Source organism: Colobus angolensis, unplaced genomic scaffold, assembly GCF_000951035.1.
Source record: "Colobus angolensis palliatus isolate OR3802 unplaced genomic scaffold, Cang.pa_1.0 Scaffold125, whole genome shotgun sequence".
NCBI lineage: Eukaryota > Metazoa > Chordata > Mammalia > Primates > Cercopithecidae > Colobus > Colobus angolensis.
The window spans coordinates 16,446-33,567 of NW_012113697.1; the positions used below are offsets into that span (position 1 = coordinate 16,446).

General features: G+C 37.4%; 2 protein-coding genes across 5 annotated transcripts in view; one reads left to right on the forward strand and one right to left on the reverse strand.

Annotated features, from left to right (window-relative positions):
* Window positions 1-45: 45 nt before the first annotated feature.
* ZNF286A (zinc finger protein 286A) overlaps window positions 46-17,122 on the reverse strand; it is a 20,409-nt gene continuing 3,332 nt past the window's right edge. For all 4 annotated transcript variants that reach the window (XM_011933215.1, XM_011933212.1, XM_011933213.1 and 1 more), the window contains 3 exons: window positions 12,912-13,026; window positions 11,468-11,560; window positions 46-3,996 (listed from right to left, as the gene is read on the reverse strand). In XM_011933215.1, coding sequence (XP_011788605.1) covers window positions 2,765-3,996; window positions 11,468-11,560; window positions 12,912-13,026 — 1,440 coding nt within the window. In that variant the 3' untranslated portion in view covers window positions 46-2,764. The remainder of the gene's footprint in view (window positions 3,997-11,467; window positions 11,561-12,911; window positions 13,027-17,122) is intronic.
* LOC105505396 (60S ribosomal protein L29-like) lies at window positions 14,956-15,567 on the forward strand. The gene has a single exon (XM_011933211.1). It carries the CDS (start codon window positions 14,956-14,958, stop codon window positions 15,421-15,423), a length of 468 nt encoding a protein of 155 aa, XP_011788601.1. The 3' UTR covers window positions 15,424-15,567.

A 17,122-nucleotide genomic window follows, 5' to 3' on the forward strand; every position in this document is an offset into this window, starting at 1 on the left:
AAAGTGCTGGGATTACAGGCTTGAGCCACCGCGCCCGGCCAAATGAATTTATTTTCACTCAAGAATTTGGCAAGTTTCAATAACTTGAATTCTCCTGACAATCTATAGTAACATCCTAGAGGTAGGAATATTTTGATACATCATTTCCCATCTCTTTTATTTTTCTGACCCCTATGAACTCTCAGTAAGTTCAACTTTTCCATTCCACCTAATTTCTCTGACTGGTTTAAACCCTTTATCCCATTTCTTGATGAATGCTCTACAACAAAGGCCAAGCAAATATTTTCTGTAAAGAGCCAAATAGTAAATACTTTAGGCTTTCAGGGACATACAACCTACTATGGGGCTATATCCCCACCAAAGTCATATAATGAAACTTAATTGATGGTATTACGAAATGGGGCCTTTTGGAGGTGATTAGTTCATGCGGGTGGAGCTCTCATGAATGGGATTAGTGCCCTTATAAGGGGCTGAAGATACCAGAATTCTCGCCTTCTATCACGTGAAGACACAGTGAAAGGTGCTTTCTATTAACCAAGAAGCAGACCTCCCCTATACCCTAAATATGTTGACATCTTGATCTTGGACTTCCCAGTCTCCAAAACTGTGAGAAGTAAATTTCTGGTGTTTATAAGCTGCTCTGTTTGTGATATTAAAGCACAAAGGCACAACCTCCACTGCAGCTACTCAGCTCTGACACTGGACACAAAAGCAGTCAAGGACAACACGTAGATGAGTAAGTGTGGCTGAGTTCTAATAAAATTTTCTTCTGAGAAACAGGTGGTGGGTCAGAGTTGGTCCATGAGTCCAGGCCACAGTTTGTCAATTCCTGCTCTAAACCATTAGTACTAAATACTAAGATGATAAAAGAGGTGAGTTCCTTTTCCTGTGTTTTCTTTTTCTTTTCTTTTTTTTTTTTTTTTTGAGTAATGATATGGTTTAGGTTTGTATCCCCACCCAAATCTCATGTTGAATTGTAATCCCCAATGTTGGAGGTGGGGCCTGGTACAGGGTTACTGGACCATGCAGGTAGTTTCTCATGAATGATTTAGCACCATCCCCCTAGTGCTGTCTCGTGATAGAGTTCTCATGAGGTTTGGTTGTTTAAAAAGTGTGTAGCACTTCCCCTCTCTCTCTTCCTCCTGCTCCTGCCCTGTGAAGATACCTGCTCTGGCTTTGCCTTTTGCCCTGAGTAAAAGCTCCCTGAGACCTCCCCAGTCACACTTCCTGTACAGCCCATGGAAGTATGAGCCAATTAAACCTTTTTTAAGTTCAGTCTCAGGCATTTCTTCATAGCAGTGTGAGACTGAACTAATACAGAGGACAATAACAAAAAGTAGGTAAATATGAAGGCCAGAGAAATGGCAACTTCTTCATGAAGGGAAGCTGCTTATCCTAAAGCAAGTCAGTTGAGGACTATCTTGTGAGCTATTTTCTGTACCTGTTTTCCACTTATACAGGGAAGTATGCCCTGTGTCTCACAGTTGCTTCAGTTCTTCTTTACTGAGACCCTAAATATAATAACACACTGAGCCACTCAACTTCTCAGACCCTCAATATCCCTAGGGCTTTTTCTCAAATGGACACAGCATAGCTTACAGAAAGCTGAATAATGTAGACAAAGTAAGTCTCCCTGACCCTTTGATTATAGAAAACCAAGGATTCATTCAGTGCCAAGGATAAAAAAGGAGGGACTTGATCAACAATCACCATTAAGATTTTGACCTATCTGCTACTTCACATAAACTCCCAGGGAAAAGGAAAATGAAAGAAGGTCTCCACAGTAGAGGGATAACAATGATACAAATCAATGATGACGCCAGGTGTGGTGGCTCACGCCTGTAATCCCATCACTTTGGGAGGCCAAGGCGGGCAGATCATGAGGTCAGGAGATGAAGACCATCCTGGCTAACACAGTGAAACCCTGTCTCTACTAAAAATACAAAAAACATCAGCCAGGTGTAGTGGCATGTGCCTGTAGTCCCAGCTACTCGGGAGGCTGAGACAGGAGAATGGCATGAACCTGGGAGGTGGAGGTTGCAGTGAGCCGAGATCACACCACTGCACTCCAGATGGGGCTGCAGAGCAAGACTCCATCTCAAAAAGAAAAAAAAAAAAATCAATGAACATAATCCATGTGAACATAACTTAGAATTGTCTGTAAATATTATATATCCTAGTTATGGCCATCAAATTAGACAGTAGCTTGTTGAGGGAGGAAGGGAATGCTAAGGACTTTCAACGTGGCCTTTTTGGTTTTTATGGATAATATAAAAGAAATGACACTCTAGAGGAATTGTACCATATGTGTATCTAGATCTCTACTTGGGACTCAAAGAGTAATAAATAACAACATTGTGTCTTCCTGATGATAAGGATATAAGCCCTCAGCCTAACCTACCCAATGAGAATTCCCTTACAAAGCAAGAGGCTTACAACAAAGCTCTGACATAACCAAGAGAGGGGAAAACTGAATTTCACAACGTTTGTACTGCTACCCACTCTCAGGGACTTCTTGAATTTCCACAAATAGCTATTTGGGAGGTTGGAGATTAAAATTTTGAAATTGCTGGCTACATTTCATAATGATCAAATTAATGGACATAAGGAACCTGCCTATGGCTCAAAACTATGTATTACACAAATGAAATTAGATGCATACAGAATTGGTCCTCACATGCATATTATGGATGGATCTTCCACCTAAACACACAAGTATTTAATATAGTGATAAAACCAACTTACATTTCTTCACATTAATTTTTCAGGGTTGCTCTTCAGTGTGAACTCTTTGATGTCTGATGAGAGATGAACTGCACTTAAAGCTTTTCCCACACTCATTACATCTAAAGGGTTTCTCTCCGGTATGAGTTCTCTGATGTTGAATAAGAGCTGATGAATGAATGAAGGCTTTTCCACACTCACTACATTTGTACGGTTTCTTTCCAATATGAATTCTTTGATGTTTAGCAAAATTGGAGCTCCGGCTGAAGGTTTTCCCACATTCATTACACTCATAGGGTTTCTCTCCAGTATGAATTCTCTGATGTTGAACAAGATGTGTGCTCTGACTAAAAGTTTTTCCACATTCACTGCATTCATATGGCTTTTCTCCAGTATGAACTCTCTGATGCTTAGTTAGGGATGAGCAATGGCTAAAGGCTTTCCCACATTCTTGACATTTATAAGGTTTCTCTCCAGTATGAGTTCTTTGATGTTTAATGAGTGCTGATGAATGAATAAAAGCTTTATCACATTCATTACATTCATAAGGCTTCACTCCAGTATGAATCAACTGATGCTGCACAAGATGTGTACTTCGATTAAAACCTTTCCCACATTCATTGCATTCATAAGGTCTCTCTCCAACGTGAATTCTCTGATGTGTTGCAAGGGATGAGCTTTCTGTGAAGGTTTTCTTGCATTCACTGCATTCAAAGAGAATTCTAGTATGAGTTCTCTGGTGTTTAGTTAAATTAGCTCTGTGGCTAAAAGATTTCCCACATTCATTGCAGGTATAGGGTTTCTCTCCAGTATGGACTCTCTGGTGTCGAATAAGCACTGAATGGTAGGTGAAGAGTTCACCACAATCATTACACTTATGAGGTTTTTTCTCTTTATAAGTTTTCTGCTTTTTCATTAAGTTTGATTTTTGTTTCAACCTTTTTTCAAGTGTATGAAAGGCATAAGATCCTTTGGGAACTCTGTCTTCAGTGATAAGGACAGATTTCTGATTGAAGCTTTTCCAGTATACATCACGCTCATGGTCTGTTTCCTCAGAGAGTGAATTCATGTGAGTGAACATTTCTCTCAAATGTCTCTCCTGATTTCCTGGCTGACTCTCTAACCAATTTTCACATTCAAGAGCTGCTTCCAAGTTGGAGTCATAGACACTATTGCGTGTCAGTGTGTCTATTATTGTAACTTTGCATGATTCTGCTTTGGAAAAATCTTGCACTGAAGTTGAATCCTTGCTCTGTGGTCTAGTCTCCACGTCTGAAAGACATTGGAAATGCAAATTTCCTTCGTTTTCTGTGCTCAACAAAAAGGCAGTTCTGTAATAGGTAAGAGTTAATGAAAGTGAAAAGCATGCCTTCAAGGAGCAAGTGGATTTGACTCTTTTAGATGATTTGCAAAGAGAAACAAATGGAGGGAAACAAATGTTCAGAATATGCAGAGAAAATGAGTACATCCTATCCAGCAGAGTCAGAAGAGGGGAAAGATGACAAGAAATATAAGAGTAGAGATGCTGATGAAGCAATATATCCACAGATGAGCAGGCAATGCATACATAGATCAGAATGGGAAGAAATAACTTTTTATAGAATACCTACTTGTTGTAATAAATTTCTAGGCACACAACCATCTTAGTGTAGAGCATAGTTAAGGCTTCTAAATTTTCACTATTCCCATCCTACTTACATCCAAATATGTATTCCATTGCCAGTTTAATCTTCCTAACAACGCTTTTATAACATTTCACTGATCAAAAACCTCCTATGATCTCCCAAAGGCATAATGACAAATACATGACATGATATATGCACAAGGCTTTGTTGAAGCACTAATTGAGGTAGCAAAAGACTGATAACATCTCACATATCCAACTATACAGAAATGACTGAACATACAGTGGATACATACAATGGAGTATCATGCAACTCCTTAAAAAATGACAAAGATCTTTACATATTGCTATAAGGTGACCACCAGGATATATTAAGTTTAAAAAGAAAAAGCAAGATATAAATAAGTATGCACAGTTTGCTACTGTTTTATAAAGAAAAAAAAGGGGGTACAAATACATATACTATTTGCTTACATTTTAAAAAACAACAAAAAAAGGATAAAAAGGATAAATGGAAAACCAATAAAAATTTGTACCTATAGGGAAAACATCGGAACAGGGGAGAGAGGGCAGAGATGGAAGCTTAACCTCTCTAAATATATCCAATATAAATATAGTAGAATTTTTATATCCAATACAAAGCTAATTTATAGAGAGATAAAATATTTTCAATAGTGTAGTTGAAAGAAATAAACAGAAGAGTAAAACAGAAGAGCAAATACAGAAATACAGTATATATAAGAATTAAAGATAACATGAAGGTGGTATTTCAGTCAGTGAACAAAACATAGATTTGTTTTTCCAGTGATGCCATGGAAACTGATTAACTATTTGAAGAAAATTAAGTTAGATGAGTCACTCATTTCATCCACTCAAATAAATTATATTCATTCATCTATCTCTTCATCTTCTATCTATTTTATTCAACAAATATTTATAGAATATCTTCCACGTGCTAGGCTCTGAACTAGTCACCAGGAAAAAAGAGTCACTATGCATACAGAGGAAGAAAGAATTTAATCTAACATTCACAAGCAAAACCTGAATTGGAGTTCTGCCACTTACTAGCTGTGTGATACTGGATAAGTTATTTAACCTCTTTACTTCAGTTTCCATATGTGTAAGAGGGGGTAATAACAGTACCCATCTCACAAGGAATGATAGCAATACCTACCTTAACGAGCATTAAATGCAAATATTTATGAAGCACTTAAAAACGCTGACACAGCATAAGTGCTACATTAAGTGTTTGTTAAATAAATAAAACATAAATTGATAGAAGGCTTGCATAGGTGGGTGGAGGCAAAGATCCTCAAGGATGGTCCATGAACCCCTGGGAAATAGTAAGTTCAAAACTGCTTTCAAAATAAGATTTAGATGTTATTTGCCTTTTTCATTGTCTCAACATTTTCAATGATGTTGTAAAGTAATGGTAAAATTGCTTACTAAACTTACTAGTAGTCCCCATCATGTACTCTTTGTTTTTGTTTTTTTTTTAAAAAAAGCCAGTTTTATTTAAAAATGTCTATGGAAGCATAAACATTACTAATTTCATTGAATTTTAACCCTTGAAGTGCCTTTTTAATATACAGGGTTAATGAAATAGGAAATATTCATAAGGCAATTCTGTTTATACCAAAGAACAATGGTCACCTTGAGGAAATGAGTTGTGAGCTGAACCAGCCGCTTGTTTCACAGACCACCATTTTACCTGAAAGGGTGACCAAATGGCAAACTATGTTATCTAACTTGGGTATCTGGCAGACAGTTTCTCAAAAATGAACAGAGTAAACCTGTTGTATCAAGGACAACAAATGAGTTTTTTATAAAATTTGAGCTTTCAGGCAGAAATTACAAGGTTTGGAAAACTTCTATCTACTATCGAGAGCTTGATGGCTTCCTAAAACTTAAAGGCTTTTCTGATAACGTCAGTTGTGATACTAAAAGTTATAATATTCAAAAATATTGCACAATATAAAGTGTCAACAAAGATCTGCATAACTTAGTGAACCAATATTGTCCAAAGACTGATAGAGTTCAATACATGAAAAATTCACAGATGTGGTTTCAGATTCTACATTGAACCTAATCTTTCAGAAAGTACCACTTCTTCAGTTTTGGAGCTGTTTCAAAGAAGAAAAGCCATAATTACCTGAAAAGACCATAAAATACTCCTTCCTTTTCCAACTTATACCCGTGTGATGCTGGATTTTCTCCATGCATGGCAACCAAAACAACAAGTCATATCAAGTTGCATTCAGAAGCAGTTGTAAGACTACAGCTACCTTCTATTATGTCATACATTAAAGAGATTGGCAAAAGTGTAAAACAATGCTATATTTCTTAACATTTTTTGGTTAAAGAAAATAGCTGTTTTTTAATAAAAAAATACTGTGCTAACACGTAACAGGTTTATAATTTTTTATTTATATTTTTCTTTTAAGAGATGAGGTCTCACTTTACTGCTCAGGCTAGTCTCTAACTCTTGGGCTCCATCGACCCACCCACCTTGGCCTCCCAAGGCACTGGGATTACAAGTGTGGACCACCACACTGGCCAATTATTTTTAAATGAATTAGCTAATAGCTTAAAATTTTTCTGTTTTAACTTGCAGTATAGTAACTATTGGTAGATATAACCCACATAAATGAAACATCTTAGGGTCTTTAATAATTTTTATAGTTACAGTAGGTCCTTTGATGCCAAAGCATTCAGAACTGCTACCCTAGAGCACAGAGATGAAAGAAGAGTAGCTGTGAAATGAGGTTGGGTGAAATGAGGTTGGGATAATGAGTAAAAGCCAGATTTCGCAAGTTTTTGTAGACCTCCAGGATTCTGTCTGTTACCCTGAAGGCAGTGAGAAGCCATTCAAATGTTTCAAGCAGAGTGATGGCAAGATCAGATTTGATTATGAAAATACCAGTCTCACTACAATGTTAAGAATGAAGTATATGGGGCAAAGGTAGAATCAGAAAGATTATCACAGTAATCCAGGCAAACAAAAAAATATATAAAGGAAAATTCACCGTGAAGACATACTTAGAATATAATTAGGTAAATATAGTAATGAATTGAGTAAAGGAGAAAGGGGGAGATGTAAAGACTGTGCATAGATTTCCGCCACGTACAATTTGATGACAGTAAGTACTACTAAAACAATTACTGGAAAAGGATCCTATGAGAGAGATGGGAAATTTAGACTTATTTTAGATATTCAGTTTTAAACATGCTATATTGAAGTATCTTTGACATAAGCAAACAAAGGAATCAAATAGTTAAGTTGTTGAGAACAGCCCTGAGGAGAGCTCCAGGATGGAAATACCAATTTGGGACTCATCTTGATAGAAGGTAACTGGTTGTGGGAATGATGAGACTAATGAAGAAGTAAGTAGAGGCTGCAAACAGTTGATCAGTTGGCCAAATTGGACTTTAGACACATTTTCTTTGGGCCACATTGTTTATGCAAACTTCTAAAATTAGTTACACACAGTTAAAAATAGGGAGATTGCAGCTGGACGCAGTGGCTTACGCCTGTAATCCCAGCACTTTGGGAGGCCGAGGCAGGCGGATCACAAGGTCAGGAGATGGAGACCATCCTGGCTAACACGGTGAAACCCCATCTCTACTAAAAATACAAAAAATTAGCCAGGTGTGGTGGCAGGCACTGGTAGTCCCAGCTACTCAGAAGGCTGAGGCAGGAGAATGGAATGAACCTGAGAGGCGGAGCTTGCAGTGAGCCGAGATCGCGCCACTTCACTCCAGCCTGGGCGACAGAGACAGACTACATCCCCCCCAAAAAAGGGAGATTACAGATAAATGCAAATTTAGGGTTTCTCTCTTGAAAACAACTGGAAGCATACTGAACGACAACAACCATTTAGAGCAGGGATCGGCAACTATAGCCTGATGCCTACTTTGCTAAATAAATTTTTACTGGAACATAACCATTTATGTTGTATTTTCTAGGGCTGCTTTTATACTACTGTGGCAGACTGAATGGCTGCAGAGAGACCATGTCCCACAAAGCCTAATTATTTACTATCTAGCCATTTACATAAAAAGCATGCCAGCCCTTGAGCTAGAGCTAATGAAGTAACGGCTACTCCTTTCAGTTGAGGCCTGCACTCCTCTGGTTCACCAGTTTCCACCTTGCTTCCTTAACTCAGTGATATTACCTCCTGGCCCATGTAAGTACTCAAGTTTATGACCCCAGGTATACAAAAGGAAGGGCGATTAAAATCAAATTTTGAGGAATTAGAATATTTAATTGTTCAAAAAAGAAGGCTAAGAAGATACACTCAGAGAAGTAAGAAGCAATTCCAAATGGATTAAGAATTTAAAGAAAAAAAATAAAGAATATACTAGGAAACAGAGGCAAATATATATGTAGCCTTGGGGTAATGAAAAAGTTTTAAGCAGTACTGAAAGGGCAGAAAAAAAAAAGATTGCAAAAATTAAACTTGTACATCAAAATGCATAGCAAAACTGAAAGGCAAAAACTAGAAAAAATATCTGTAACATAACAAAAGGTAAAAAATCTCACATATAAGGACCTCTTAACAGATCACTGTGAAAACTGCAATACCCCAAAAAAGGGAGATGGGTGGTGAGTGGGTAAGTCACAGAAACTGACAGGTCTCTGAGGTGAAACAGACATATCCATAATCACAGGGATTTTTTAAAATTCTTTCAATATTCAAAAGCATAACTTTTTAAAAAATAAGAATATCCAGGAAGGATTTTCTTTATGAGCTATACATACTACTAAGTATAGTAATGAAAACAGTATGGTACTGGACACAGACAGACAAGAAACAGAAGCAAGTACGCAGGGGAACTAGGTTTACCACAGCTAGCATTACAAATCAGTAACAGAAGATTATTCCATGAACAATGCTGGACTTACTGGCTTTAAGTATGGAAAAAGACAAAATTAGTTTTCCTATTTCATACCATATACAAAAATAAATAACTGTAAAACAATATTGAACATTTTGGAATAAAATAATCTTTCTGACACTGGGATAAAGTAGATAGACAATTTATAAAAAGCAATATTAAAAAAAGTTATTAAAAATTTTAAATTCTATATGCCTAACACACCAAAAAATAAAATACTCCAAAGATTAGAAGAGCCAATTTCTTCTCACTGATTTGCAATGCTACTTTTGTCATATATTAGTACCTAAAATATATGAAGAACTCCATCAAATCAAGAGAAAAGATACAAACAGCCCAATCTCAAAAAACAGGCAAAGGGTATCAACAGGTAACTCACAAGAAGAAACCTGAATAGCCAACAAACATGAAATGCTCAAACTTGTATTTATCACTCAGAGAAATGAAAATTTTAAAACATCATTTTACATCTGTCAGATTGACAAAAATTACCAAGTCTGATAACTCAACTGTTGGCAGTTCCTAGTAAAGCTAAACATGTGATGATTTAAGACCTACTAATTCTTCTTCCAGTTATCTCCCTAAACCAGCTCTCAAGATGAACATAAGGAAAAAAAGAGAAAAAAAAAAAGATGAACATAAGGAATCAATAAAAGGATGATCACTGCAACTGTTACTAATGGCAAAAAAATAAACTATTCAGTTTATTCATACAATGGACTTATTACTCCACAGTAGTTAAAATGAATAAACATAATTCACATATATTAACAGATTAATATCAAAATATAATGTGAACTTTAAAAAATCAGACTACACAAGAAAAAGTGTGACAATAAAACACACATTGTTTTATATACATATGAATATACGTCTCTGTGTATTCATACACATACACAAACACTGAAATGATTCACACCATTTCAAGATATAATGGCTACTTCTAGGGGAGAAAGAGAATAAAAGGGTTTCTTTTTTTGTTTTTTGTTTTGAGACAGAGTCTCCCTCTGTCGCCCAGGCTGGAGTGCAACGGCATGATCTCAGCTCACTGCAACCTCCGCCTACTGAGTTCACGCAATTATCCTGCCTCAGCCTCCCAAGTAGCTGTAATTACAGGTGCCTGTCACCATGCCCAGCTAATTTTTGTATTTTTAGTAGAGACAGGGTTTCACCATGTTGGCTAGGCTGGTCTCAAACTCCTGACCTCAGGTGATCCACCCATCTTGGCCTCCGAAAGTGCTGGGATTACAGGCTTGAGCCACCACGCCCGGCCAAGAATAAAAGGGCTTTAACTGAATATGTAATATTTTTTATTTCTTAAAAAATAAAAGATGTCACACACCCCAAAAGGATGGCTAAAATGAAAACACAATACTAAGTGTTGATAAGCATGTGAACAACTAGAACGCACATACTCTGCTGCTGGGAATGTAATTGGTACAATGACTCTAGAAACTTCTTTGGCACTATCTACTAAAAATGAGTATGTATCTATCCTATGATAAAACAAGTCTACTTGTATGTATATATCCAAAAGAAATGCATATATTTGTTCACCAAAAGGCATTTAAAAAGAGTACATAGCAGCATTATTCAGACAGCTAAAAAAGGGAACTATCCAAATACTCATCTTCAGAAGAATAAACTGGTATATTAACAAAATGAAAAATTACACAACAATGAAAATGAATAAATTACAATGACATGCAACAACACGGATGTATCTCACAGCTAATGTTCAGTGAAGGAACCCAGACACAAGAGTACATACAATATGATTCCATTTATAGAAAGTTCAAGAACCGTCAAAACTTGGTGCTGTAAGTTAGGATAAGGTTACCCTTGGGAGGAGAGAGGGGCCTGAAAGAGGGTACAAGGGTGCTTCCAGAGGTGCTGGTAAGGTTGTTTTCTTGATGTGGGCAATCGTTACATGAATGTGCTAAATTTGTGAAAATTCATCCAACTGTGAGTTTTATATTGTAAGAAAAAGGAAGAAAGAAAAGAGGCAAACGAAGCAAAATATTAGTATGTGTCTAATCTCAGTGATGGATATATGAATGTTATTTTATTTTCTGGACTTCTGTATATATTTAAAATGCTTTAGAATTTTTAAAAAATTAAAAAATAAGGGCACACAGGTATTTTCTTAAGCACCAAAAAGTATTTCTTCATTGTCCTGCTGGGCTATCATTTCTGAAGACTCCCATCTATCTGGCTCACCTGAATAGCTGCTTTTGGGGATTTTTCTCTCAAGCTTCAATGGTTCTTTTCCATTCTCCAAGTTGTAGTTCTCAGGTTTGGAAACTGGAAGCCCTATTCATTTAAAAAAAGAAAAAGACAGAAAGAAGAAAGTAATGGGAGTAAGTTATTTGTGGAAGTTTTCTTCCAGCAGGTTGAATTGTTACATATTCCTTCATGAATTCCAACTTTCTTTCTTATTTTTTTAATTTATAAAAATTTACTTTTTATTTTTTATTTTTAAAGTTAATGGGATCTCACTATATTGCCCAGGCAGGTCTCGAACTCCTGGGCTTAAGCTATCCTCCCACCTCTGCCTCCCTAAGTGCTGGGATTACAGGCATGAGCCACCACGCCCAACTTTCACGGCCACTGTCCTGCTGGACTTATTTATTTGCAATGGGTATAAAGATCTAAACTGGAATATGGTCTCAACTTCTTGATCTACAAAGAAAAAGTATTATAGGAAGAGCTGAAGTAAGGGAGGGTGAACCTCTAAATAAAGCTTAAAATATCTACAGCAAGAGTCTGGGCCTGGTAAGGAGTTCAACTGGATTTGTAAATACAAATATTTTCAACTGTCAGAAAAGAAAGGAATTTCTCTTTATTTCCTTATTGTGTGAGGAAACTTCAGAGAGATGTTGCAAATTAGTCCTTACCTCAGGAAAGGAGGAAAAAGTGGGACCTCAATGGCAGCACCACATAACTGTGGTAACTGAAGTTTTATCTTCTAATGTTTTTCCTTTCCTTCTTCAGTTACTAGAAGTCACTTTCTTAGGGGATTTTTTTTTTACATGAGGTTTGGGAGGGGCTAACAGTTCCCTCTACCCCTTACATAATCATATGCACGCACGTGTGTATGCGTGCCATGCTGGTAGGCCCAGGATCTAAAACTGGCCACAGAGTACTCAATCTCTCTAGCTCTAGAGATTATTTCACCGATGGGCCTGTGACCTTATTTGCTGAAACTCCCAGGAAAGAAGCATTTTCTTTTTTAGCTTAGCTATCTAATTGGAAGAATAACGTAACCCTGGGACTGCCACTGGCCATCTTTGCCACATAGGGAAATCCTAAGAATAAAGCTAATACAGAGCAAAACCAAGCCAATTGATTAAAAATAAATCAATGAATACAGGAAATTCTTGATAATATATTTGGATCCCTGAAAAATCAAGATTTTTTTCCCCTTTAAGAGTGTGAGTTTAGTTTCTGTCACTTAAATCCAAAGAATCCTGATACAAAACAAGCATAGACATTTCATCAAGAATCTAAATCAAAAACAGATTTTCTACATAGGCCAAAAAGAATTAACACTTTTTGACTCCTGAATGCAAAGGTGAAGGCTTTGTTAAGTTATTTCACTTTCATTAAAGTAATGATGTTCCCATAAGCAGATTCCAGAATCACAATAATAATCCATTCTTACAAAGTGAGACCAGGTTCCTATAGTTCTCCAGCATCACATCCCTTTGTGCAGGATCCAGCTTCCCCCACTCCTCTGGCGTAAAGTCCATGGCCACATCCTTGAATGTCACTGTTTCCTAAGACATAAAACATCTCTTTCAACATCTTTCCCTTGATAACCTCTCTTTCATCCCCCAGTTTCTGCTGGCCCTGGAGCAAAAGCCTGAGATGCACTTAACAGGGGAACTGACTGATAAATGACAAGTATTCTAATGGTCATCAGATTCAGAGTACTTTACGTAAAGGGTAACTATCAATTATGTGCCAGGCACACTATGCTAGATTCAATATGAGAACTAAAAGATGACCCTGGTTTCTCCATTGAGAGACTACAATTTTTCTGAGGAATAAAGTATTAAAATAGGAACCAATGAGCCAACAATGTAGTTTGATTAAAGTAAAATATAAGAAGAGGGAAATAAATGTCATGTCTACATAATGCTTCTCTGAGTTCTCAATAAAAAATTGATGAGTCAGTCTAGCCAATCACAAGATGAATTGCAATACAGAACTTGGAAAAGAAGAAGTCGTGGAAAGAAAAGACAGCAAAAACAAATCCAATTAAACATGAATTAATTCAAGGCAAAAAGCATTAAATTGGAAAATGGCTCCAATTTATGAGATACGACTCATAAATATTTACATATAAAATATCATAAGATTATACTTCTGTGAGACAAAAAATACAAAAACCATAAGGAGATAGATACATATCTGCATTGAACATGCACCTTTAAGTAAACCCATAGACAACAGGAATAATATTTCAAGGTTACTGAAAGAAATATGCGTCAAATGCTCTAACTGGATAGAAAACACCTTCTGTTTAAACATTCATGTAGCATTTGCAAGAAGTAACGAAGTAAATTTTTCAGTACATTCCAAAAATAGAACAGAATAATTTATAATAACTGAGAAAATACATCAAAATATGAAAATAATGATGAAATAAAATAGGAAAAAAATGCCAAATGGCTAAAACTGTACTCAGAGGAAATTTCATAGCTTTAAACACTTCCATTTCATTTTTTTAAAAATGTAAATAAATGACCAGAGCACACAAATGAAGTTAGAACAAAAAACAAAGGAAAAGAGAAATATTTACAATATAAAAGCAGACATTTTTACAAGAGAAAAATAAGACAGCTGGAAAATCTGAATAAGGTCAGTAGGTTATAGTATTATGCCAATGTGAATGTCCTGATTTTGAAAAAAGAATAATAAAGCAAAGTAAAATATAAATTTTTACAAAAGCTGGGTGAAGCATATACAAGTTCTTTGTGCTATTTGCCACACTTCTTATGTCTAAAATTAGTTCAAAGTAAAGCTACTATGGGAAAATAATCTAAGATTTAAGAAATAAGAGAATTATTCCCTTAAGATAAAATAATACGTAAAAATCACTCAGTAGCCCCTAAGTAGAAAAGACATTATGAGGAAAAATGACCTTTAACCTAGAATCTGCATATACATAACTAAATCAACATTCAGTGGGGATTAAGTGCCAAACGATTGGAAGAAAAAGCCAGAACAACAAAAATGCAAACCATTGCACAAACAGCAGGAAAAAAATACAAAAGAGGAAACAATAAATCACAGGAAACAGAATTATAAAAATCACACGGCAAGAAAAGTTTGAAACGCATGTATTACATGTGAATGAGCAAATTTCCCTTATAAAAAGGGTTTTTAAAAAAGCCACATCCTATATACAGAATAGGCCATCCAAACAAAATATTATTGCTAGGTTGGGTACTGGTGGGTAAATGGAAGGAAATATAGTACACCGTATGTCTGAATATAGTAGTGCAAGCACAACAAAAAATGTGAAAAAATATACATAGTAGAGAGAGGCAGGGACTGAATTTGAGGGGAAAGTAGCATTACCTTTACATTTCTGTATGTCTGTGTTGTTCACTTTGTTACAATGAAGAAGAACTAAAACCTTAATATTTTTAAAAATCTATTAAAGATAAAAAATAGCCCAGGCGAAAACAGGGGCAGACATGGCGAAGTCCAAGAACCACAACACACACAACCAGTCCCAAAAATGGCACAGAAATGGTATCAAGAAACCCCGATCACAAAGATACGAATCTCTTAAGGGGGTGGACCCCAAGTTCCTGAGGAACATGCGCTTTGCCAAGAAGCACAACAAGAAGGGCCTAAAGAAGATGCAGGCCAACAATGCCAAGGCCATGAGTGCACGTGCCGAGGCTGTCAAGGCCCTCGTAAAGCCCGAGGAGGTTAAGCCCAAGATCCCAAAGGGTGTCAGCCGCAAGCTTGATCGACTTGCCTACATTGCCCACCCCAAGCTTGGGAAGAGTGCTTGTGCTCGCATTGCCAAGGGGCTCCGGTTGTGCCAGCCAAAGGCCAAGGCCAAGGATCAAACCAAGGCCCAGGCTGCAGCTCCAGCTTCAATTCCAGCTCAGGCTCCCAAAGGTGCCCAGGCCACTACAAAGGCTACAGAGTAGGTATCTGTCTGCCAACATGAGGACAGAAGGACTGGTATGACCCCCCACCCCCACCTCTGGGCTGCCATCTACATGGGGCTGGGGTCCTCCTGTGCTATTTGTACAAATAAACCTGAGGCAGGATTTGTTAGCCTCTGTCTATGAAAAAAAAAAAAATAGCCCAGGCAAGTTCTAATAAGAAAAAAGCTCCAACATTGCATTTTAAATATCTAATAAAGTGCCCAAAGAACAAAGAGAGTTTTTAAAATTTTCCATAATAGGCTCAATCAGCTTGATGTTATTAACAGTGTTGAATCTGATATCAAAATATTGAAATATATATTCACACTTCTGGTACCTGTGCCCTAATTTTCCCCTAGCTACTATGCCTGGCCACTTTGAATCTGTGTAGTTCAGGTATTACTGACTCCATCTCTGACTCACGGGTGGGATGTGTGCGTGTGTGCACGCGCGCGTATGTGTGTTTGTAGGTATATTCTATAGAGAATTACATTTAGATTTAGCCAATATCTCATCCAGGAATAGGCCTAATACCCCATTAGAGTCAATCCCAGCACTTCTGCAATAATGACTAGAAGAGAATCTGCCCTTTTTCTCTGGCCTTCAACACAGGAAGATGTAAGCCTAAACTCGTTAGGGGCAACAATAGGAGAAAAACCTGTTTGACAACAAAACCCATGGCGAGAAAAGAAAAGGTCAGTAAAATGAAGAAATAGGTTTTAACATTCTTGTTTGAGCCCTATATGTAGCCAGACCTAGATTTTTCCATTAGTCAGTAGTTACTTCTTTTCACTTACGCCCATTTGAATTGATTTCATCAGCTACAACTTAAAGCTTCTTGACTAATAAAGCCTTCAAGACTAGTTTAAGACAGTTAAGAAGCCAATGGAGACAGGCAAGTACATAAAGGACCCTGAAAAGTCACTTTTACAAACACTATGAACATGCAGTATCTACTTTTCACACCTCGGATTATAGAAGCAAAGAGAAAGGCTGATTGAGGAATCTCTGGGTTGGGGTATGCCACACATATCATGGAAAGCTCCTTTTTCCCTACTCCTTTTTTTTTTTGAGACAGTTTCATTCTCACCCAGGCCGGAGTGCAATAGCCCTATCTCTGCTCACTGCAACCTCTGCCTCCTGGGTTCAAGTGATTCTCATGCCTCAATCTCCAGAGTAGCTGGGATTACAAGCATGCACCACCACGCCCAGCTAATTTTTGTATTTTAAGTAGGGACGAGGTTTCACCATGTTGGTCAGGCTGGTCTTGAACTCCTGACCTCAGGTGATCTGCCCGCCTTGGCCTCCCAAAGTGCTGGGATTACAGGCATGAGCTACTGTGCCCAGCCCTAACTTCTTTTAATAAAAGTTTCAAACACACAAAAGTTGAAAGATGAATGCAATAATCACTGATACAGTACAATCACCACCTAAATTCAAAAATTCTTTTTTTTTTTTTTTGAGATGGAGTCTCGCTTTGTGGTCCAGGCTGGAGCGCAGTGGCTGAATCTCAGCTCACTGCAAGCTTCGCCTCCTGGGTTTACCCCATTCTCCTGCCTCAGCATCCCGAGTAGCTGGGACTACAGGCACCCACCACCTCGCCTGGCTAGTTTTTTGTAGTTTTTAGTAGAGACGGGGTTTCACTGTGTTAGCCAGGATGGTCTCGATCTCCTGACCTCGTGATCTGCCCGTCTCGGCC

Bases quoted from the DNA above. Each gene is read 5' to 3' on its own strand.
- LOC105505396 (XM_011933211.1), top strand. From the start codon at position 14,956: ATGGCGAAGTCCAAGAACCACAACACACACAACCAGTCCCAAAAATGG.